Source organism: Crocodylus siamensis, chromosome 1 (genome assembly GCF_052110815.1).
Source record: "Crocodylus siamensis isolate JL-2025a chromosome 1, ASM5211081v1, whole genome shotgun sequence".
Taxonomy (NCBI): Eukaryota; Metazoa; Chordata; order Crocodylia; family Crocodylidae; genus Crocodylus; species Crocodylus siamensis.
Window position 1 is genome coordinate 226,350,818 of NC_143395.1, and position 25,470 is coordinate 226,376,287.

Consider the following 25,470-nt stretch of genomic DNA (forward strand, 5'->3'; position numbering starts at 1 on the left):
ACCTGGCAGCAGTCTGGGGAGGAGGTGAGCAGCCAACAGTGGCAAAAAGCACATTGGGTACTATTTAGAAAGCTAGTCATGTACAAGTCAGGCGGGATGCACTCAAGGGTGCTGAGGGAGTTGGCCGATGTGATCACAGAGCCACTCGCCATCATCTTAAAAACTTCATGATTCATGATGATCAGGAACAGTCAACATGGATTCACCAAGGGCGAGTCATGCCTGACCAACCTGATTGCCTTCTGTGATGAGACGATTGGCTCTGTGGATGTGGGGAGACCAGTGGATGTGCTATACCTTGACTTAAGCAAAGCTTTTGATAGGGTCTCTCTCAATGTTCTAGCAAGCAAGCTAAGTAAGTATTGGTTGGATGAATGAACTGTAAGGTGGATAGAAAGCTGGCTGGATCATTGGGCTCAGAGAGTAGTAGTCAATGGCTCGATGTCTAGCTGGCAGCCAGTATCAAGTGGAGTGTCCCAGGGGTCGGTCCTGAAGCCGGTTTTGTTCATTGTCTTCATCAACAACCTGGAAGATGGGATAGAGTGAACGCTCAGCAAGTTTGCAAATGATACCAAGCTGAGGGGAGCAGTAGATTTGCTGGAGGGTAGAGGTGGGGTTTAGAAACCTCAAAAAATTGGAGGGCTGAACCAAAAGAAATCCCATGAGGTTCAACAGGGACACGTGCAAATTCCTGCACTTAGGATGGAGGAATCCCATGCACTGGTATAGGCTGGGGGCTGACTGGTTGGGCAGCAGCTCTGTAGAAAAGGATCTGGGGGTTACAGTGGTCAATAAACTGAATCTGAGCCAGAAGTATACCCTTGTTGCCAAGAAGGCTAATGACATACTGGGCTACATTGGTAGGAGCATTGCCAGCAGATCAGGAGAAATTATTATTCCCCTCTATTCAGCACTGGTGAGGCCACATCTGGAGTACAGTTTTGGGCCCCCCATTTTGGAAAGGATGTAGGCAAATTGGAGAGAGTCCGGTGTAGGGCAACAAAAATGGTTAGAGGGCTGGGGCACATGACTTCTGAGGAGATGCTTTTTCAGTCTGGAGAAGAGAAGACTGAGAGTAGATTTAATAGCAGCTTTCAATCACCTGAAGGGCGGTTCTAAAGAGGATGGAGCTAGACTGTTCTCAGTGGTGGCAGATGACAGAAGGAGGAACGATGGTCTCAGGTTGCAGCAACATTAGATATTAGGAAAAATGTTCTCCCTGAGAGGGTAGTAAAGCACTGGAACAGGTTACCCAAGAGAGGCTGTGGAATATCCATCCTTGGAGGTTTTTAAGAACGAGCTAAACAAAGTGTTGGGTGGGATGATGAAGCTAAGGACAGTCTTGCTTCGAGCAGGCGGTTGGACTAGATGACCTGAGGTCCCTCCCAACCCTGACTCTCTATGATATTATGACTTCCTGAAATTCCTTCCAGTCCTGGCATTTTGCTCTATGGCATTTTTATTTAAATGATTTGTATAACTATAAATGCAGATCTTAAATATGGTGGCCATTTTAAAATAAAATTCAAACATATTTGTAAGAGTGCCCAGTAAGTTAAATGTAGAACATTAATATTAATAAAAGCTCTTTTTTAAAATACAAATTTAAAAATATATCTGCTCTGCCACACTTGGAATGAGGGAAATACTTGGAATTCACACGGTATTCCTGAGAAATGTGCTTTCAGGTGGATTTCTTTTTTGTTGGTGGGGTGGGGGTGGGAAGAGGATCAACAAATATATTAATGTAATCTCCAGGAGGGAGACAGAGAGAGTACTGTACTGTAGTACCTAGTGTCTGTATTCTGAAGCAGAATTTCAGCCATTAGAGTAGGCAACCTCATTTCAAACAAGAAAAGTACATTGTAAAGAAAAAGAATTATGACCAGTTATACTACACATTAGTAACATAATTTAAATTGTTCAAATTCTAATCTGATATAAAACCCTGATTCTAATTTATTTAATTCCATTTAGAAAACGAAACAAGACTGCTCTATTTTTGGGTTTTTGGTTTTCAGCCTGACATTTAGATGCTCAGCTATGCCAAGGAAAGCTTTTATTTCAGCTTAATTGAAACTGAAGCAGAAGCTGGAGTATATTTTATTGAAGACTTTATTGAATTCTTTAACAGAATCTAGATACAGGGAATAAAACTAGCTAAATTCTCCTTTTTAAGTGCATTTTATGATCTATGTTAGACTTAGCCTTTTCTGAAATGGATGGAAATATTAATGAAGCCCCATGCATTTTTTTTTTTGTAGGCGGTGTTGAACTACTTAATCTGACCTGAATTAGCATTTGCCTGCTGGCACGCAAAAACAAATTGCAATTAGCAGTATTTTTATGCATGAGATTTACTGAAGGAATAATGGGAATCTAGTGCAAAAAGGAGGATTAGGGTGCTTTGATTCTGAGTGGAAAGATGCTGCACATTATCACTTCTCTGCTAGATTCAGAACGGACTTTATGATACAGCCCCATGATACAAGGAATTTTTTGCTGTGAGGGGAATTGTTGACTTGTTAGTGATTATGAGAGCAACAATCTGCCAAACTGTGGAAGACTATTAAAATAATGTGGATGATGATAAATTAGTATGATCCATTTTTCACTTTTACTATATAATCTTTCTTTTAGGTCATAGTACTAGAAATTGTGTAACTAGTTGCATAATATTGCTTAAGGAGTAGTCATGTATGGCTCAATGTCAGGCACAGAGGAGGTATGAAGGGGGTTTCCTACAGTCTGTCCTGCATGAAGTACTGTTCAATGTCTTCTTTAATGACTTGGAGGATGGAACTGCAGATTCATTTAATAGGGTGCCATCTGCAGACTTACTGGGTTCAGGTGGTAGGCAGTTCAGCGAACAGGCTTGCAAGCACAAAACATGAGATTTAAAAAGAAGCAATCAAATGCAAAAATACAAAATAAGGCTGAGCTGGCTGAGCTGTGATAGTGCAAAACAGGATCTGGGGTTAGTGGAGCATAAGCGACATATGAATCAACAATATAATATTGTTGAAAAAAAGCTAATAGCATACTATGATGATTTAACAGGATTGTTGTGATTCTTCCACTCTGTTCAGCATGGTTCAGGCTTAGTTGGAGGACCATGTCCAGGCTCTGTCACCGGATTATTAAAAGAGATGTGGACAGATTGGAGGGAGTCCAGAGGAGAGCAATACACATTGGAGCTCTCACATGATATATTAGGAAAGGTTGGAAGAACTGAGATTATTTAGATGAGACTGAGGGTAGGTTTTGATAAAACATGATGGTAATAAACTGTTCTCAGGAGATGGGGTGTCCTCACAGTAAAGGGAGTTAGAGGTTGCATGTTAGGAGGAACTTTCTAACTAGAGTGGTGGTAAAGCACTGAAACAGTTATTTAGAGGCTCACATTGGGGAGAAACTTCCAGTGATTAACATTTGTCTGGGAGGGCTAGACAGGGATGATCCAGCCTTGAGGCAGTTGGGTTGGACTGGGTGACCACTTGGTATCCCTTCCAGCCCTGTTTCTCTGACTTCATTGCAATCTGGTATCATTAATATGAGCTAAAAGTGTGGCAAAGCAACTAACCCATATAGCTATGCTGGCAATCCTACCATGTAGATTAACTATACCAGAAAAGGATTCCTCCTAGAAGTTGCATCTCCTCTAAGGAGCTTTGCTGTTTTGGCTCTCTCAGCTAAGCCTTTATACTCCTGGATTCATTTCTGGTGTTTTGTATTTATTTACATCTTAAACAGCCTGCCTTCAAATATATATATATATATATATATATATATATATATATATATATTTACAGTGCCATGAATGGTGTTCTACCAAAAACAATTGGTTTGTGGGAGGAGGGAAATTGTGCAAAGAGATTGGAAAATGGGCATCAGGAGATGCAGTAGAAGATCCTGCAGGCCCTGTGCCTGAGGCAAAAAGGAGATATCACCTGATGGAAAATGAGAGAAAAGGCAATGGAAAAGCCACATTTGTGTTGAGGAGTGAAGTTGAAACCTACATACAGCAGCTATGCCTTGATTTGCAATGCATAGGCACCAGCTAAATAAGCTTCCTGTTTACTTTCCATGTGCCGTAAAAGCCAGTTTCTGTCACTGCTGTTGAAAACTGCTGCTTGTTGCATGCAATTTGGCCCAGTTCTACCAAATAAGGATCTTTTGTTTCCCAAAAGGAAATGGGGGTCTTCAAGGCTCTTAAACAGAGTACTAGCATTGGATTGGATTAAAAGCCACAAGTCTATTTTGCTCTTGGATCCCTGAGCATGGTTATAAGCTGGAACAAGCTCTGGGTCTCAGCCATTCACACCAGTCTCTGTACCCAGAGATGCCCTTTCTTTGGTTCTTTGCAGATCTATGCTTCTGAAATGCATGGAAATGCAGGTCTCCAGCTGTATGCACTCTGGTCAAAAGTAGAGGTTTTGCACCATACTGAAAACATTTGCAAGGCACTGAGATGACCTCATTTCCTAGACTGCCACTAACCTGACTGGAGATGATTATGAATGGCTGCTTAAATGTGAAGTCAATAGGAAGTCATCTAGATGCAGGTAGTATTATATGTCCAGCAGGTGGGATACTTAGTGGATTTGTGATGCTCCCTAGAGGAATTCAGGTCTAAATAACAATGAATAAATGACTCATTCATATAACTTCTACCCATGGCTGATACAATATGGATTGTATTCACTTTAATATTTCATAATGTTCATTTAACAATGTAGGTATCATTTAAACAGTAGTTACCAATAAAAATACAATGTACTTATTTCACCTGGTTCAAAACTGCAGAATAGAAATTACCTACCGAAGAAAAGGTGAAATACATAATAGGTAAGTAAGTCATATTGTTGGGGTTGCATTTGGGGAATGTAGAAAGTCAAGAATAAGATGTAGTGTAACAAATGGGGATAGTTATTTTATTGATTTTTATTTCCTACACATGCATGAATTGGTTATCTGAGCCTCTGCTGTTTTCAGCTGAAGATGTATTCCTTATATAAATGCCAGTATCAGTTGCAGTTATGCCACCTGAAATGAAATGACTAGAAAGTTCAGATTGGATTGGAAAGCTCAAGTAGAGCCTACAGGTTATAATACCCCCTCCCCCACACAGGTTGAAGTATAGCTGGGCACAGGTTAAGCCACAGATAGGAACTACACTTGATCTGAGCCTTCATACCAAATCCTCAGTTAGAACCTTAAAAATAAAAGGGCAGAATTGGGACTCATAACCCTTGTTATTTTTGTTTCCCAAAGTTGAGTTGAAACCCTTATTTTCCTTCAGGAGAGGGACCTTTGACTGCAACTAAGTAAATGTTTCAGTTTACTAAGTAAACGTTCAGTTAATGCTGAAGAAGATGGTCTTGTGGGTAAGACTGTAAAACATCTATATTTATTCTATTTCCAGGCATCAGTTTCCCATTTGACCTTGGGCAGATCAACCCCTTTGTCTCCATCTTTAAAATGAAGGCAGTAGTATCTTTGTGTCTCTTCACTTTGCAAGCAGAAACTCTTTGTATGAAGTAACTAGTGAGCTCAAATGAACTCAGCTACCTAGCAAATCTGTAACAGTGTAGACTTTGGCACATATTTCTGTAGGTCTTATTTGGGGCCATGGCTCTAGTCCATAACCTTTGCAACTTAACTGTACTATGTCTAGATGGCACAATGATAGATGTTGTGTTTATATAACAATACTTCTATACTTGAGGGTTTGTTCACTTTTTAATAATATTTGACTTTTTCCCTGACTGTATGATGTGTGGGCAGGCCTCTATATCTATGAGGAATCCCTGCAACTTCAAAAAGACTTCCCATGTGAGTAAACTTAAATACATGCATGCATAGACATTTGCAAGATCGTGGCCTGTAACAACATGAGTTTTTAAAAAGTCCTTCTTTGCATTCATAAATAAGTATTCCTTTAAACTGAAATGTCAGACAAGCAGGTGAAGACATACTTCAATTTATTATCTTTTAGGCATGGATGGAAACAGTAATTCTTTTGCACTGTTGGTCTCTGAAACGTGCCTGAAGTCCAACTTTGAGCAGTGAAAATCTGGCTCCTAACGCTGAAAAGTTAAACTGGATAGGAGTTGTAGCAGAATCTCAAAAGGTAAGATTCATCCTCTCTCAATTGTGCATGTAGAAATTGAGGAATAGTTATTATCTTCATTCATTTTTTTCAACATAGTGGTTAATAATTCAACTCCTTCTTTATATCTTTTCTTATCAGCCTTAAACATTTCAGTTCTGTTTGCAGTGTTAAATCAAGTCTTTTATGTATCATATTTAAAACCACGGTTATTTCATTACAACTTTTTTCTTTTGCAAGAGTCATTCTCCCACTGTTTTTTCAAATGTATAATCACTTGGTAGTGTTTTCATACCAAAAGAAAAAGATATATTTGTATATAAAGTAATTTGTGTGTTCATGTTTTATTTTGGAAAACAGGTGTTTAAAAATTTTAGAATTTTTTTAACAAAATTCTAAAAAAAAAGAAAAGAAAAAAAATCACAATATTTACAGAGATAACATAATGGCTTAGCCATGCAGAACAAATTACTTTGGTATTTTCCCCCCCATTTTACTTTGGTTTAAATGTTGTCCAAGATTTTTTTCTTTTTGCCAAATAAACCATTAACAATTCAAAGTTTAGAGGCAATATAACAGGGTTTCCCTCCTAATTTTATACAGTATTGAGTTTATAGGATATTTTATGTATTTAATCCATGCCAATGCACTACAGGAAGCTTTTATTAAGACATCAGTCACTATTGCCCAGACACTTAACATTTTACAAATTTACAAGTAACAGTGTTTTTCCTAAATAATGCAAAAGTGGCAAAATACACTTCCTAATTTCCATTTTTTTAATTTTTTGCCTACCAGTCTACAAAAACTTGCTTTTCCCTGGATCACTTTTATAAATGGAAACCTGATGTTCTGCTTACTTATTTTCCCCTCCTTATCAAAATTGTCTATTACATTTTCCCAGAAACTAATCTTTTTCCTTAAGAGAAACTTGTAATTTTCATCTTAATAGAGTGGCCATCTACCTCAACATTTCCTTTTTGCTACCATTCTAAAAATTTCCTCAAGCATAAAACATGTTTATAAAGTTACAAACTTGAATGTAACTAAAGATACATAGACATTTCATTGTTACAATTTTATGTACTGTTTGATAAATTATGTACCAGTTAAAAACACTAAAATTATCTCAAGGTGCATTCAATATTTGTCACGTAGTTAACAAAAACACACAAAAAATATATATTCTATTTTTGTGGGAAAAAATGTAGCTTTGATATGACCACTGTTTTAAAAAGTCTCCAATTCTGACTGATATCTTTTTTGAAATGGAAAAAAGATACAGTACTTTTAAGGCAGTGGATAACCAAAAGAATTTAAAACAAATTCAAAAGTCCAGTCACTTACACTATATCTATCATGGAACTGAGAACAATCAATACTTTTCCAAAGCATCAATAAAATGTGTTTCACTCTCTAAGAAAAGGAATTATTAGCAGCCATTTGTACACAGGCGAACAAGAACTTTGTAGTAAGCTCCTTGTTAAATACCCAGCTTTCTTTTTGGAAACTGTTTATTCCCTTTCTGGTCAGTTGGCTTTTGTTGTTTACTTTCACAAACAATTTAGTTAACTCTTGTCATAGCTAGCTCTTGGTTGTTACAGTGATTTCAAGAAATGAAAAAGAGCTTGACATTTTCCCATAAGACAATCTTATGCTTTAGATACTTGCTATACAAAGCAAAGGTATTTTTTTTTTCTGATGGCAATCAGAATTAGAAATGTACCTGCTCAAAGGGCATCATAAAAACAATTGAAATAAAAACAGTACACTATACATCAGATTAACAGCAACTCCCAGAACAAAGCCTTACAGTGTATAAAAATAGCTACGTAAAAAATTTACATAAAGGCAAACAAAAAGAAATCCTCAGTGCAGACATTTACAAAAAAAATATTCAAACAGAACACAACATGGTGACCTATTCTCATGGCTATTGCCAAAATTAGTTTGATTTTTTAAACTTGAGATAATTGTGTCTAAAATCCTTTGAAAACTTGGTAGAATGATCTGCTTAATACTTGAACCATGAATAGCTGTCACTTCTTTGTATATGTTTTAAATACAATCCACGTTCATGCTTCAATTGTTCTATATGTATTCTCTGCAAATATAAAAAATAAAAGCAATTAGACATGGGTTTAAAAGGGTATCCCAATATCACCTCTTTGTAAATCGCTTGTTTTGCTGTTAAAGTTCAAAACTTAAGTGATGACAAACCTTTGTGATGTGCTATTGATAAAACGACTGTGTTCATTTAATGAGCAGTGAATTTAATAGGTAAGAAGCTCACATTGACGTAGCAGTTCTAAACTGAAAACAAAGTGACAGTAGGGAAACGAACTCGTGTTCAATATACCAACGTGTCACCCCTCCCCCCCAAAAAAACAAAAAAACCCCAAACAAACTAAAATGCTTCAGTTAATTCTGTCTGCCATTGAAAGGCACTTGCATGAAGTGCCCAGAATCATCATTCAAAAGATGAGTGTATGAAAGAAAAAAGTGTTTTCCTTACTGATATTGGAGTAGAAAATTCAGATTTGTGTGTTATGGCTTTTTCAAGATCCATATTTTTACCATTTTCCCAGATAACTTATCAATTATGTTCAGGGACCAATTTGACACTTCTACTCTTTTCAAATTTTTTTTAGTAGCAAAAATAGGAGTATTTCACTAGCATCCTCTACTGTCTCCTCCATTTTTCCCCCTTTCCAAAAGGCACTCACTAACTTTAAAATTAGCAGTAAGGTAATAAGACCTCTGATAACCTGTGATCTGAGAGAACATTTATTCCAAAAGCTTCACATCCTTGGTGGGTTAACAGACAGTATCTTTTGAGTCTGGGTTCTGCCCTGGAGTTGCTTGCATTATACTTTTTAGTAACCACTTCAAGTTCAGGCTAGTAGTTCAAAGAAAATTCATGAAGCAGCAGCAAGATGTTATATGATTGGCTGTAGGGCAGAATACCAACCCATGGCATTAGAAAGAATCCCCTCTTTCCTTGCTTCCAAATATATTCAATGGGCTGCTGGCTGGCTTCCTTCTAAGCACTGTCTCCTGGGCTAACCACGTGTGGGAGTTATTTTACAAACAGCGACTCAGAAGGAAATTCCAGGATTTGAAGGATGCTTGCCATTTGCTGATGGAGGCACATGAGGCTGGTAGGTGGAAGAAGAGTTCCCAGCTTGTTTTCTCCCATCCTTTGAAAAATGTTGTGGTATAGATGGCTCCCCTCTTCCTATAAAGCATCCCCTAGTCTAGGAAAGCAGTCTTCCAAGGCTGTGAGCTGAACCGATCCAGTTTGAGTTGGGGGTGGGTGATACTAGGACCCAGCTTTTCCCAGACACAGGGAAAGCACCCAATGCTGCTGCTTTTCCCCACGTTGGCATAGGGAAAGCACCTGCAGCCTGTTCCTTTCTTCTTGGCTATGGGGAAAAGCAATGGCTGTTGCCCTTGCTGCTGAATACTACTGAAGCCCCAAGTTTGTGGGTCAGACAAATAGCTCTGCAGACTGAATCCTGGACCCCTGCTCTAGGGCAGTGATTCTGAATTGGTGTGAGACAGCACTCTGGCACTGCAAGATCCTTTTAAGGGTGACAGCAGGTGTTTGGTGTGCAAATACCTAGACACGACTCACAAGATAAACCCAGAGATTTCAAATGGGAATCTATAGCGTCAGAACATTCTGACCTGTTGCCGTCTTTCTGAGTTCTTTGCAACAAGAACAGCTCTATTATTGTTCTGTAGTCAAAGTAGTAGTGAAGAGTCCATGAAGGTTGACAACAACCACAGGACTAAGCGTCTGCCCTATCAAAGGATCCTTTCTTTTTTCATGTCCATGTGACAAAAAGTATTTAGCAGAATTTGCGGGAATCTGACAGGTCACACAGTGAGCACTTCTGCTATGGCCTCAAACTTGTGACTGCTAGGCTATAAACCATGTGCCTTAGCACCTGCACCACCCCAGCCCTGTTCCCCCAAGGGAATCTTAAATCCTGTCTAGTTTTCTGGCCTCTGGGAAGCTTATTTACTGTAGGTGGGTTTTGACGACTTCAGTTAAACTGGTCCTGTACACTTTGATGGGAATCCAGTTGGAGTCATCAGAGTGAGTAATTCTGGCATTTCTTTAAGTGGAAATTGATGTGATCATATAGTCATCTGCTTGTCCTAGTATGACCCATCTCAGACTGTCCATTAATGAGGCACCTAAACTAAAATATTCATACAGAAAACACTATACCTTATTCAGATAAATATTGCAACTTATACTCAATTCAAAGATGAGGTTCTTACCTCCCCTCCTGCAATTTAACATGGGGGGGGGGAGAAGCCCCTCCTCTTGGAATAGAGTACAAGGTAGCAGGGGGCAGGCAGCTGCTGCAGTCTGAACCCCAATCCCATGCTAAAGCCATATCTGCTGCCTGCATCCCCACTGCCTCTATACCTCCTGCCAAAGGTCCCTTGGCACCTTTCAGCTCCAACTGTCCCCTGTGTCCCCCCCCCATCCCTATTTTTAGCAAAGGATGAAAATAATAGGCCCCCAGGTAGGAGGAAGGGTGGGGCATTGCTTTTAATTATACCCAAACTGGGTACATCTACATGAGATGCCAAAAACAGTGCTAATGCGCAGTAGAACTAGTCTACTGTGCATTAAGCATCACAAAAAGGCTGTTTGCCTTTGCTATTGCATATTAGTGTGGGCTAATGCCCGTTACAGTACCTCATATTAGAGGCACCAAATTTAATGCGTAGTAGCAAAGGTGCATTAATGAATGTGTAGACATGCCCACTAACAGGGAGGTAAAAGTCAGGAGGCCTAGAGTTGAATGAATCCTATTCCATTAGACTTGCTGGCCACACTTGGTGGGTTGTATCCTTCTTAAAGTGCTCAGTGGGAAGGTGAACAGGAACAACGCTACCTTGAAACAAAATGGGCAATGCGTAGGGGTTACACGTGGGTGCACATGCACTCCCCCACCAGAGCATGGTGGTACCCCCCTTACAAAAAGGCACCGCTGACTGTCAGCAGTGCCTGCAGGCAGTTGCTGCTCGCCACCCTGCTGCCAACACTGCCAGCGGCATCTGTGGGCAGTCCACGATCCAAGCAGGTGGTCACCACCCCACTCACCACCGCCAACAGCACCAGCAGTGTCTGCAGGAGCTCTTCTGCTGACTGCCACCGCATTCCCCTACTTCTGTGCCCCCGCCCCAGCTGGGGGCACAAGTCGTTCATGAAACAAAACAATTTGGGGGTGGGGGACAGACTGAAAGGTGGGTTTCAAAAGGTGGAAGGGCCATAAATAGACTGCTTTGGTTACAGGCTACAATGAAACTGCTCGGGTAACGAGGGAGGATGAACACAAGACAGGTGAGAGGAACTGCCCTTGACAGGATGCACAGTGGCAAATAAGTAACAGACTAACAAAAAGCTGGATCTAGCTGCTTCATACAGGGCTTCAGCAGAGGGGGCTCTTAACTATTGGGTGGTGGGGAGGGGAGATGGGGGGGTGGGGAGGTACAAGTCAAGTTGCTGCACGAGGACACGCTTCTGAATGGTGAGTCAGCAATGGGTGCCCTTGCAAAAGTGGGTTATTCCTAATATGCGAAATGTACATAATAGTTAAAATATTTTATACATGGATGGATGAGTAAGTATATAATATTAGAGAGAATACTTTAATATTATTATTTATATATGGACAGGGATATATTTCTAGCATATCAAGAATAACCCATTTTTATAAGGGCACCCACTGCTGACTCCAGACTGTACCCTCCCCCCCTCCCACCACCACCTATTGAACTTAACTCTAGGTAGTTAAGATCCCCCCTCTGCTGAAGCCCTGTATAAAGCAGCTATATCCAGCTTTTTGCTAGTCTCTCACTTAACTTGCCACTGTGCATTGTCAAGAGCAGTTCCTCTCACCTGTCTTGTGTTCATCCCCCGCCCCATTACCTCAGCAATTTCCTTGTAGCCTGTAACCAGAAGGAATCCCCACTTACAGCTCTTCCACCTTTGAAATGCACCTTCCAGTCAACCAAATCTTTTTGCTTCTCAAGGTAGCATTGTTCCTGTCCACCTATATAGGCATATATTTAACTTGATCATCCTTTACTTCTATGAAAGTTTTGAGCATGTGGCAAGATAATTTGATTTTGTGGATCCCAGGCAAGATGTAATGCCTTTCAATTAGTCACAGATATCTAGAATTCTTAAAAAGGGCTTAGATGTTCTCCACTTGGTCATCATCCTCTTTAAACTATATTCTATTGTTCTACTGCAACAGTGTTACTTTTCTTAAAATTCATTAATGATGTGGACATTGGAGTCAGGAGTGGACTGGCCAAGTTCACCGATGACACCAAACTTTGGGGCAAAGCATCCACGTCAGAAGATAGGCGGGTGATCCAGGCTGACCTGGACAAGCTCAGCAAATGGGCGGACGAGAACCTGAAGGTTCTCCACCTTGGGAGGAAAAACCTGCAGCATCCTTATAGGCTCGGCAGTGCTACGTTGGTTTGCACTACAGAAGAAAGAGACTTGGGGGTCATCATTGACCACAAGATGAACATGAGCCTCCAATGCAATGCTGCGGCTAGTAAAGTGACCAAAACGTTGGCTTGCATCCATAGATGCTTCTCGAGCAAATCCTGGGACGTCATTCTCCCCTTGTACTCAGCCTTGGTGAGGCCGCAGCTGGAGTACTGCCTCCAGTTTTGGGCTCCACAATTCAAAAAGGATGTGGAGAAACTTGAGAGAGTCCAGAGGAGAGCCACGTGCATGATCAGAGGTCAGGAAAACAGATCTTACGATGACAGGCTGAGAGCCATGGGACTCTTTAGCCTGGAAAAGCGCAGGGTCAGGGGTGATCTGGTGGCTACCTATAAGTTTATCACGGGTGACCACCAGGATCTGGGGGAACGTTTGTTCACCAGAGCGCCTCAAGGGATGACGAGGTCGAATGGTCACAAACTCCTGCAAGACCGTTTCAGGCTGGACATAAGGAAGAATTTCTTTACTGTCCAAGCCCCCAAGGTCTGGAACAGTCTGCCAGCGGAGGTGGTTCAAGCACCTACATTGAACACGTTCAAGAGTAAATTGGATGCTTATCTTGCTGGGATCCTATGACCCCGGCTGACTTCCTGCCCTTTGGGCAGGGGCTGGACTCGATGATCTCCCAAGGTCCCTTCCAGCCCTAATGTCTATGCAATCTATCATTTTGATTTGACAAAAAATTAGTGCTCAGTGAATTCTGAAAATCAGCCCCTTTTAGAGTTTCAAAGCCTGTAAATTCTAAAAGGCAAGCAATTAGAGAATGTAATATTTAAATATTTACTTAAATAATAAGTAAATAAGTTAACTTGTTAGAGGACACCTAAGCAACAACCAATGTCTTAAGTTCCCACTCCTTTGTGATGTCTATAATGTACATCACATATGACACTACTCTTTCAAGATGGTGTGAATTCTTGCTTGTGGTACTGAAAGAAGACTGATACAGCAGTGGTGGATCCATCTGACTACTGGATACGGTGCTGTTGTTATCTCTGTAGTTGCTTATGGCCTCCTGAAGTTTTTGTTCTATAGAAATTAGAAGTGGGAAGATCTACACCCCACCCGCAATAGCATTGCTATGTTACTGCCTCTATCTCCAATGGAAGGGCAATAGCAAGGCCAATGGAAAAAACAAGGGAAGTTACCTTTCAGTGGCTTTCTGCTAAGTGGAGCTTCCTGTCCCTTGAACTGAAATCATTTTTGAGGTGTTTACAAACATTACTTTTATCTACTGTAAGCAGTGATATGTTCCTTTTACTTTAAGTCAGCTTTGTCAGTATAAAACCCAACATTTTCTTCAGTTTAGTTATTACGCTACTTAAATGCTAACTGATATATAACAATTGGGGAAAATATTATGTGAATTGGCTTATGAATGTCAGGGTTCTTTACCAATTTTTATGTACATGTGCACTTAGCTGTCCAGGGGGACAATTCTCACTTTCCCAAGACAACAGAAATGCAGGTATTGTGTGTAGTCAAATATAAGATGACCCTGCAATTACTAGTGCCCACATATATAGAAACTGTATAATTTGTTATACTTTTCCAGGTACAGAATCTAATTATTGGGGGGTTGCCTTGAATTTGTCCACCTCCAACTGCTACAGCAGGAAAAATAAATCTGGGAGGTCAGGTAGCCCCCTTGTCTTCTGCATCCCGTTCCTTCCCTGCCCGCCCTCCCCCCATCAGACCCTGCTCTCCCTGAGCACATGGTGGAAGTGAGGAGCAAATCTGAAAACACTGACTGAAATATGCATATAAGCAAATTACTACGGGTGCCCAAAAAACTTGGTTCATCTGGAATAGATACGTTTGAATTTCTATGAAACAGCTACAAGTTTTAGTTCAGGTACCCCATAAACATACTTTTAAGTAGCACTTTTGTACCTATCTGTATACAGTGCAAACTATGCATGATACAAGTCAAAGCCAAAAGGCTCATAATTTACTGTACTGTTCATTGGGCTGGGCTCCAAAGTCAACAGCATTTCAAGCCATGCTCAGCACTGCACCCCATAACTCAGCGCTGCTCAGTACGTGTGCACATATGCCAGATTACCACCACCACAAAAGGATCCATGTGCTGATTAGCCCCCACTTATGACTGGAACCAGCTGTTCTTGTTGCACATTTTTGGAGGATCCCATAACTCATAAGCAGATGAGATGCAGGGCCACTCTAATCATATGCAACGAGGTAACAGATAGAGGGAATCTGGGTGAATTGTTTGGGGCCCTGTTTGGTGGTGATTGCAGATATTTAAGGCTGGTGAAGAAACAGGAATAATTGGAAATGGACAAGAAAGGCACAGCTCAGCTGTGGGAGTGAAGGGAAGTCAAACTAGTTAATGGCTCACTATTACTCAAAAAAGAGTCAGCTATGAGACTGAGTTTAATGGGAACTGCCATATATCTTAATCAGATGTGCTACACTAATGTTTCCATTTGGAAGGTGCCCATCAGTATGTTTGCCTAAGAGGGACCATGTTTTTTATAATCATGTTCAGTGTTAGCTGCATTTAATCAGCTTCAAAGTTGGTTTCCATTACTGAGCACGTGCTGCTTTTGGCAGCAGTTTAATGATGCACAATGTATTTAATGAGGTTTCCTTGTATGCAAACGTAAGACAAGGCACTGTGTTTTTGCTATGCTGATTGCAGGGGGAAGAAACCTTGTCTTATATTTGAGTAAATATGGTAGTTCCCACTGTCTCCAATACAAATCCTTGTGTTCTGAAATAAGGCTACAAGATCTTACAGTTCTTGGTAGACCAGATGGCAACTGTTGACCTTACACTAATGAGAAATTCAGGGCCATTTTGCTCTAAGAGTACAAGCTACTTACCTTTTAAATTGAAGGAAACATCTCCTTTAGCAGAACAAGATGGAAGGTACAAGCAAACAATTCTGATTCTATGCAGAAGTAGGGAATGGTGGATAAACATATACCATACATTGCAGTTCACAACACCCACCTGGAATGATGACTGACATGTTTTGTCTTTTAAGCTTCAGATTTATGATTGTTTTCTTCTAGCTTTTTATTCTCTTCTGTATTTCCAAGGTCTTTGTCTACATGTTTTGATGCTGCCCTATGATGAAAAAATAATATCTTATTTTCATGACTATGCACTTTGCTCCATCAAAACTTTAATATGCTATGCCTCTTTCCAATACAGAAAATGTGCACAATTTAATTACCAGCCTAGTAAAAAAACTTGCATATGGCCATAAATATACTGATGGCATTAGTATTAGTTTATCCATAGAATTTAGCACTGATGTAAGGTTGCATACACACACTCTGCTTTAAAAAGATCCTAAATTATCTGAGCTTAATTGCCATGTACACTTAGTAAGGTTAAACTGGCTGTACACATTTTGCTGACACATTCATTGCATAGGTCTTTGCGTGTTGTATTAAGGAAGTCTTGTTTATGAACAAACTAAACTGAGATTTGTAAGAAAAGCATCCTTACCAATATGGCAGTCTCTGTGTGTGCCCATGTAATAATTGCTTTTTGGAGCTTGTGCCAAAACAGCAGAAGCTCCCTTACTGTGAAGAAGTTAACGAGAACTTATGCCATGCTGGAAAAGCATTCTGGGTACCACCTGGATGCTATTTGTTTCTAGATCTCTGATAGTTATGACTGACAACTTTTGGGTAGGAAAGAGAATGTGTAAATATTTGAGCAGCAGGAGAAAGAGGTACGTCTCGTTTAAATAGCAGGTCATCTTTAATATAAGTAGTGAAGATGAATTAATGAGTTAAGTGCTTAGTGTAGCTTAGCACAATAAAACCACTAAGCCGTTGATTTAATGTGTGAGAGAAGCTTCACTGTCTGCCAAGGTGAAAGATTCCTGCAGTGGTGTGATAACGTTTTAAAGGCCACCACTTTTAAAATGTAAATGGGCAACACATTTGAGTGGGGCAAAGTAAATCCCATGTGTCAAAGCAGCTTATCATATATACATTCTCTGTGGATAATTTTTCCTCTACAGAAAAAGTTATGTCTGTTGTGACAGATTTATGCATGTGCTCACCCTTGCTTCAGGGTAAAGAACTAAGGTGACACTGACTTGTAGAATTCAGTGATGACACAAGTTAGCAAGAGTCTGACATGTCACAGACTGACACCATACATCATGTAACCTTTTATACTTTTTATTGTACCTTTATTTTTTATTGGTGGGATGTCTGCATGCTCTTAATGTGTGCAAAGAGGTATCCTAGAGAAGTGCTGTTAGTTAAGTCTTAATTCAGATAATGGGTTAGGGCAACATAGGACAATTTTGGTGTATTATAAATATATTCCAAATCACGCATGGTTGACATGCCAAGCCCCCTGTGCAAGGCACATGAAACGGCCTGATGCAAAGAAGGTACGGGTCTTTGGGCCCGATTTAAAAAAATGTATATATGTAAAATTCTGAAGTTCTGGGTACGCACAACAGCCTGAAACTTCAAGTATGGCTAGTGGGGAGATCTTTGGTGTGAAAGCCCAGCTAGTACAAAGATCAGTGGCTTTAGTTCATTATCACTGACTTCTGTCATTTAAATAGTTAAGATTGTCACAAAGTTGCTAGTTGCACTATAGTAAGCTCTGTTGTACGGTAAACTTATTTGTTTTCTCATCTGACACCTCAGAAAGTAAATGAGAGATGCACTGCAAGACCATAATACAAGGGAAAAAAAGAATATCCTAACATTGGATAAACTTCTTCTAGCTTAATAAATTTACTGTGGATTAGGGAGATTTAAAAGATATTTTTAAGCCTTACTTATTGGCTAAGATGTATTTTGCCTGTCATCTGAATAACAAGACATGAAACGTCTCCACCATAACAGCTAAGCAGATGATGACAGATAATAACCATTCTGGGGTGTCTCCAGCAAGACTACCGGGCTCGCTTAAAAAGGGCACTAACAGTTGCACGTTAATTAACAAAGTCCAATAAGCAAAATCCTGCTTTAGCCATGGAACATAAGTGAAGCAGAGGAAGCAGGGCTAAACTTTAATTTATAGAAACGTAAGGGTGTATGTCAAATATAACAAATTAAGTCTGAGAATAAGCCACAATAGAAGAGAATTAGGCAAAATTACTGTAACTTCATTCTGTCCCTCACTGTGCGCAAAGCCTAAGCCAGGCTGGCTTTCATGTTAACACTAGTCAGTTCTGAACCCACTATTACTCTCTGTAGGTTACAGTTGCAGATGCTAAAAATGTACGTTGATAAACGGATCCAACTATTTTGTTTCTTATTGTTCGAGAGTTGTATGTAAGAAACATGTCTAACTATGCTGGATTCTGTTTCTCTCTCCTTTGATATCACAGACATCATCATGAACCTTTCAGGCCCCAAATGTAATTTTTTGTGAAGATGGAGATTTCCATTTCAGAGCAAGTGAGGAGCTACAGTTCCTGTTATGGCCCAAAGAAGGTAATAAAGGTAATAAATGCTGGAGGAACTCAGTATGTCTGGAAATCTGGCCATTTATTTTGATACCTAATGCTAAGGATGGAAGCATCACGATGTTAGTTTCTAGTGAATGCAGAAGCTTATGATACCACTACTGTAGGTCTGTTCAGCTTCCTAGCTCCTCGGGGCTGCAGATGCTGCACCAGTTGAGCCACAGCCCACTGGGCTAAGCAGATGCTTCCCCCTGCTCCTCTGCATGCCCATGTGGGTGCCTCCCCACCTCTACCAGACACCCTACCCTGCAATGCACCTTCATGGGCACCCCACCACTACCTTCCCTGGGGCAGAGGCAGGACACAGTAGCCAGAGGAGAGAGGAAGAACCTGAGGAAAAGAAGGTGTTGCAGCCAGAGCAATGAGGGGAATGGTATCTGGGCAGGAGCCCAGGGGCTGTAACTTAAGCCCTCCTGGGGCATCAATTGGACAGTCCTGTGCTGCACTGCAGTACTAGGGCTCCCCCAGACACTACCAATGACAGCCACAGCTTTAAGTATTAGTGATCCTTGGGCAGGCAATACTCTCAGGCCTATTAAAACACAGAGCTCTTACTGCTACTGAGGCAACCAGCACCTTGACTTTGGTGGAGCTCTGCTCACAAGAGTGGAAAACTCTGGCGCAAGAGCCACAATAATAGAGCCTGAGTTTGTAACCAACTAGTGGCAAGCTGGCAATACACTTAAATCCCCCTATTGGTTCTTCTGGCAGCTAATTGTATTGCACTCACCAGCTTTTGTGGTTGGAGTGCAACTTTTATAACCAGGTCATGACATATCTACAATGCAGAATTCAGTGCTGCTAGTCTGTATTTAGTGTGCTAGAACATCTCAGCCTGAACTAAACTAAAGTACCACTGCTGTAGATCCTCTGGGAAGTGTATCCCTACTACAGCAGCTTAACTAGACACCACAAGTTGCTAGAAGTCGCTCTCAAACCTGTTGGGGTTGGGTAGTATGTTATGTATAGCCATACAAACCTACCTGACACCATCATACGTTGTGGGAAATGGCAGTGGCATCTATTTATCTGAAGTGGACTTGTAACTAAGACCAGGTACTACTACAGCTTTGCTTATAATTTGTTTCAGCTTCCTGTACTTTTCTCCCCTACTCAGATTATGCAGATCCTTGTATGGTTCACTAAAATTTAGACTCCTCATCTGACATCTCACACTTTGCTTCAAGAAAAGTCCTGAGTTTTCTCCAAGAATATACCTGCTTTTGCTCATCCTGTAATCTCTATAAATGACATGCCAGTCTCCCCTTGGATTGGGGTAAGCTCTACCTTCAGCTGTTTTACTTGGATGTCATTCACAGTATGATATTCACTAATGAAAAAACAATATTTCCTTTTTTGTGTGCCCTTGATTTAAACTGTTAAATATAAGAGCTCATTCAGAATGTCTCCCACGGTTTTGACTTCTTTTTACCACCAGACTCAACATTTCATACTGTGTTTTATTTTAACAGGGAAGTTCAAAGTAGTAGGTGTTCCTGTCATCTCAGCTTGCTTGATGAACATGGCAGCAATGAAGAGAAAAGTGCATTTAAGTCTCTCCCTGCACTGAAGCAGGAACCATGAACTTTTATAAACGGCATTGCTTTTGAAAGCCATGTTTAGATTTTTACTCAAACTCATCATTTACTAAAGCCTGCACAAAAAAACCAAGAGCCCAGAATAAGAAGCAGCATCTGTACCCTCTTTGACCAACTATTGATGAATGACCAACAGCAGAAAGAAGGGGCTTGCCTGAAGCCAATATTCTAGCATTGAAGAAATGATGACCAGTGGGGAAAAGGCACATGTTGGTACAAATGCACACCAGCATTAATCACATTCATATGAAAAAAAAGTAAGTAGTTAATATAATGGAAGGTAATCGTGAGCAATGCAGAATCTGCACGTTATGTTACAAATGTTTTCTACATGATATGACTGGTAACTTTGATAACTTTTAAGTGTTGTGGTAAATGTGTGTGAAGTAGCAGCAAAGCCCAGTTTTTGTTGTTCATCATATAACTGGCCTGAGGATTGGCAAGAGACTGCTGAGAGGCTTCAACAATTTAGGGTGCATTTGATCCCCATACAACTTGCTGCAGTAAATCAATTTAATTTTGTTCTAGCTTATCTTCAGATGTGTTCCTTATCAGAGGAGGAGGAGGGGTCCAAGGAGGAAGAGGAAAAGGAGACCAAGTTTAAAAATCAGAAATCTCTGGAAAACATGCTTCCCTAAAATGTAAGTATATGTAGAAGCTACTAACACTTCTTTTTATATGACCAGTTTGCTTAGCTATACAATGAACCCCTTATAAATGAAATGGGTTGCTTAAGATAGTTGTACTTGCAGATGTTGCCTACATAAGGGATGGACTTCCAATTTACTGGGAGCCTGATGTCACATGCCACGTCAATCCTGGTTACCTAGGACAACTAGCTATTTGGTTGCCTGGCTACATCAAAGAGGAAAATGGCAGTTCTCAACTCTTTGGTCAGAGAGGGATGGTGAGAGATACAGGATAGTGGTAACATGCCTGTTTGATAGGACAGTATATGTTAAATATATGTAGTTAAATATAATACAGCAACAATTGGCTTTTGCACTAAGTGATGAATAATTACAAGTTAATGGCTGTGAATATACTCAGTGGCTAGAAGTAATGTTCCTATTATATTAGATGACAAGACTGATCAAGATTTTACAAACCACAACAAAACAAAAAGGTAATTTTCTTTTTCTTGCCTCAAGAAGCTTGGGAAATGCTGGGCTGCTGACTTCTCAGGCTTTGCAGGGATGTCCTTTTGGGGACATAGATTTAGATGAGTAATTGTCTGAGAGTGCATTCAAAAAGTACCCAAATGTTCAAGAGTGGCCTGTGCGGAGATGCAAGGTTATGACTGGACGCACTCGGGGTCAGTAAGGATTCTGAGTGGTTTGTGACATAGCTGCATAGGATTTGTGGTGTATTTGCACTGAAATCTCGCTTTATAATAAATACTGCTTTCTTCTGCTGACTCCTTGCATCCATAAAACAGGAAAGGGAACATGTTATATATTTCAATCACTGATATGTTGTCACCAATTTCTAAAGACATATATTAAATAGAGACTACCTCAAGTTGCAGCAAGGGAAGTTCAGGTTATATATTAGGAAAAAAACTCTCTCAAGAAGGGTAGTACAGCACTGGAGCAGATTACCTAGGAGGCTGTGGAATATCCATCCTTGAAGGTTTTGAAGACCCAGCTAGACAAAGCCTTAACTGGGATAATATAGTTGGGGGTTGGTCATGCTTTGAGCAGGGGGTTGGCCTAGATAACCTACAATGTTCCTTCCAACCCTAATTTTTTATGATCCTATGATGCTTTTGCATTGCTCCCAATGAGCTTGTCCTACCACAGACTTAATTTTCCATTTTTCTTGCTCATTTTAGAATAGTCTGTTACTTAACTTTGAAGTAAACTTTAAAAACCAAATACCATAAAGTACAAAAACCTGCCAGAAAGTAAAAATTATACCTCTCCCCCCACTTTGAATATGAGGACTCAGCAAAATGAAACTACGGCTCATTATAAGGGAAGGAAAACAGCAGAGGGAAATATTTTTGATCAAACAAATAATTTTAATTCTCCTTTCCCCTTTTAATATTACATGTTGACTGTGCTTAGATTTTTTTGTAGGGATGCCCTGTTTAGGAAATTCCCGAAGCTGCTCAGTTGTGGCTAACCACAGAAGAGAGCTTTTTACTGACAGACAGACAGGCCTGCAATTGTTCAGCAGGGAGTGAAATTAATCCTAGAATATGTATATTTTAGATGTTATGTGGGGGGAAGGAAGAAAAAATAGGGAAAAACAGACGAGCTATGATACTCTATCTCCATATAGAACTGTCTCTAATCATATGATGTCCCTTGTCAGAACACTTTATGAATGTGACCTTGTAAGTCAGCTAACTCCACTGAATCCCTGACAGGACAGACTTACCCTGCCATCAGACTTACCTTGACTGACCCCAACCTCAGAAGATAAATACTGGATTAGAACTAGACACATGGGCTACTTGCAGGCATGAAAAGAACTCCAAAACCCCCTGGTATTTTAAAGTCAGCATGCTCCTGTGCTGAGCCCAGCACATGCCCAGAAGAGGCCGTATGTTACTTTGACCCCACTCTGCAGCATCGGTTTAGAGCAGGCACTTTAGTGGGGCTTTTTGTCACTTATCTAATAGCCAACTGAATCAGCTATTAGATAAAAGCACCAAAGTCCTGCTGAAGTGCCCAATCTATACAGATGCTGCGGATGCCAGGTTGAACTAACGTGCTGCTTCTGGGTAAAGTATGGGTTTGTTTGTTTTTCCTCCCCACCCCACATCACTGCCACACTAACTAGTTAGGGGACCTGATGAAATCACTTTCCCATCACAATCTTGGTTAAGGTTCTCTTTCTGTACCAATAAAACCACCTAAAACGAGCAGGGCCAATAAGAAAAACCTATACTGTTCCAGAGATGACTAAACACGCAGCTCTAGACAGTGACTCCTTTGTTTTCAAACAATACAAAAAGGTGAATTAAAGCAGATAGTGATGGAAGATCTCAAAGTGCTTTTTAAGAAATTTAATCAAGTCCCTTGCATTCCTGGGCAAGTGGTTGGGAATCCCTAATTTGACTCAGTTTAAATGCCAAGTCCCATTTAAGTGAAATGGAAAAAACAAAACAAAACTTTCACTGACTTTAGTGAAAACAGAATTTGGCCCTAAATGACTTAAACGATCTAAGAAAACTGTCCCCTCTGAAATCTGTGCTGTAGCTGTTTCCCTATCAAGATGTCTATTAATTTCAGATGCAACATACAATTTATCTATGGTGATAACTTGTCTATTCCTGCATATTGTGAATACTTTAGAGACAAAAATAGGTAAGTGCACATTTTCTTTAAATTAAAAAAAAATGTTATTTTTCCACTGTAAATTCTTACTTTGATTTCTTCATATAAAGCCAGTAGACAATGCCAGCAATCAGAGCAACTAGCAGAAGACCAACAACGATTCCCACTATTAGCTTTGCCTGGTCATTAACCTTTTCTGTATTGTCATCTAAAAACAAAGAAGAAAAGCTCATGAAGTCATTCTACAATCATAGCTGGCAGTAAATGTCAGGTGTAAAAATAACCCCAAACAAGGCTTAGTCAAACAGCCAAAACTATGTAAAATGCATGAAAGTAAATAGGCAAGTTTTAATACTATTAAAGGACAACGTTTCAACAGTCTAATTTTTAGATATTCATAGCCACAGCTATTTTAACTCAAGTCCAGCTGCGAAGGGTTGTGGAAATTATTCAATTACATTAACAATTATTATAAAATAATAATTATGCTACAGGCAGGGGAGAAGAGGGGGAGTTGTGCTTTATGTAAAAGAGCTGTATGATTACGTAGAGCTCTCGTATAAAGCTGGAGATACGCCTGTTGAAAATCTCTGAGTTAGGGTTAGAGGGGAGAGCAACAAGGGTGGAGTCATGGTGGGTGTCTGCTATAGACCATCAGAGCAGGAGGAGGAGGTGGATGAGGCTCTCTCAAACAGCTAGCAGAAATTTTTGTATCACTGGCCCTAGCTGGGGACAACTTTCTGGTGCATGTGTTGGGGAAGCCAACTAGGCTTGTTCTGCTGCTCACAACAGGGAAGAATTAGTGGGGAATGTAAAATTTGGGCAGCAGTGACCATGTCATGATTGAGTTCGGGATCCTGAGGAAAGGAAGAAAGCAGAGAAGCAGAGAAAGGACCCTGAACTTCAGGCAAGCAGACTTCAACTCACTCAAGGAGGCCAGTCTGAGGGGGAAAGGAGTCCAGGAAAGCTGTATGCACTTTAAAGAAACTCTACTGAGGGCACAAGAATAAACCATCCTGATGTGCAGAAAGACTAATAAGTATGGCAGAACACCGGCTTTGCTTAACAGGGAACTCTTCAGTGAGTTAAAACACAAAAAGGATGCTTACAAGAAGTGGAAACTTAAACAAATGCCTAGAGAGGAGTAAAAGAGCATAGCTTGGGCATGCCGGGATGAAATCAGGAAGGCCAAAGCGGAACTGAAGTTGCAGCTAGCAAGGTAAGCAAAGGGTAACAAGAAGGGTTTCTACAAGTATGTTAGCAACAAGAGGAAGATCAGGGGAAGTGTGGGTCCCTTACTGAATAGGAGAGGCAACCTAGTGACAAATAATGGCAGAAAAGGGTGAAATACCCAATGTCTTTTCTACCTCGGTCTTCACAAGCAAGGTCAGCTCCTGGACTATGGCACCTGGCAGCACCATTTGCAGGAGGAGGTGAGCGGCCAACAGTGTTGGGGTTAACTTAGAAAAGCTGGATGTGTACAAGTCTATGTGGCTGGACATGATGTACCTGAGGGTACTGAGAGAGTTGGCAGCTGTGATTGCAGAGCTGCTGACCATTATCTTTATCAGCAGCTCTGCAAAACTAAAGGTGATCAGGAGAGGTCCCAGATGTTTAGAACAGGGCAAATAGATAGTGCCCATCTTTAAGAAGAGGTTGGAGGACCTGGGGAACTAAAGACCAGTTGGCCTTACCTCAGGCCCTGGAAAAATCATGCATCAGGTCCTCAATAAATTTGTTTCTAAGTACTTGGAGAAGGTGATTAGGAACAGCACAGATTCACCAAGGGCAAGTCATGCCTGACCAACCTGATTGCCTTCTATGATGAAATGACTGACTGCAGAAGCAGGAAGAGCAGTGAACATGATATACCTTGACTTTCTCAAGTCTTCTGATATGGTGTCCCACAATATTTTTGCAAGCAAGTTAGAGAGGTATGGGTTGGATGAACAGACTGTCTGGTGGATAGAAAACTGGCTGGATCATTAGACTCAGAGGGTAGTTAGTAGTCAATGGCTCTATCTAGTTGGCAGCTAGTCTCCAGTGGAGTGCCCAGGGGTCATTTTTGTTCAATATCAACAACCTGGAAGTTAGGATGGAATGAACCCTTGGCAAGTTTCCAGATGACACCAAGTTTGGGGGAGTAGTAGATATGCTGGAGGGTAGGACTAGTATTCAGAAACTTTAACAAATTGGAGGATTGGACTGAAAGAAATCTCACGAAGTTCAGGAAGAAATGCAAAGTTCTTTGCTTACAATGGAACAATCCCATGCATTGGTACAGGCTGGGGAGTGACTTGGCAACACAGCAATTCTGAAGAAAAGGACCTGGGGGTTACAGTGAACATGAGCCAACAGTAGACCCTGGTTGCAAAGAAGGCTAAGGACATACTGGGCTGCATTAGTAGGGGTGTTACCAGAAGATCTAGGAAGTGATTATT

The 25,470-nt window shown here is 40.6% G+C and overlaps 1 protein-coding gene and 1 long non-coding RNA gene across 3 annotated transcripts in view; one reads left to right on the top strand and one right to left on the bottom strand.

Annotated features, from left to right (window-relative positions):
* Positions 1–4,674: 4,674 nt before the first annotated feature.
* The window catches only part of ALCAM (activated leukocyte cell adhesion molecule), a 174,913-nt gene continuing 154,117 nt past the window's right edge, over positions 4,675–25,470 (bottom strand). For both annotated transcript variants that reach the window (XM_090058270.1, XM_090058261.1), the window contains exons 14-16: positions 23,120–23,237; positions 15,645–15,761; positions 4,675–8,216 (exon numbers count right to left, since the gene is read on the bottom strand). In XM_090058270.1, coding sequence (XP_089914396.1) covers positions 15,674–15,761; positions 23,120–23,237 — 206 coding nt within the window. In that variant the 3' untranslated portion in view covers positions 4,675–8,216; positions 15,645–15,673. The remainder of the gene's footprint in view (positions 8,217–15,644; positions 15,762–23,119; positions 23,238–25,470) is intronic.
* LOC149874226 (uncharacterized) lies at positions 19,798–23,081 on the top strand. Its single transcript, XR_016443606.1, has 3 exons — positions 19,798–19,999; positions 20,271–20,383; positions 22,985–23,081. It is a non-coding gene; the product is annotated as an uncharacterized LOC149874226 (long non-coding RNA).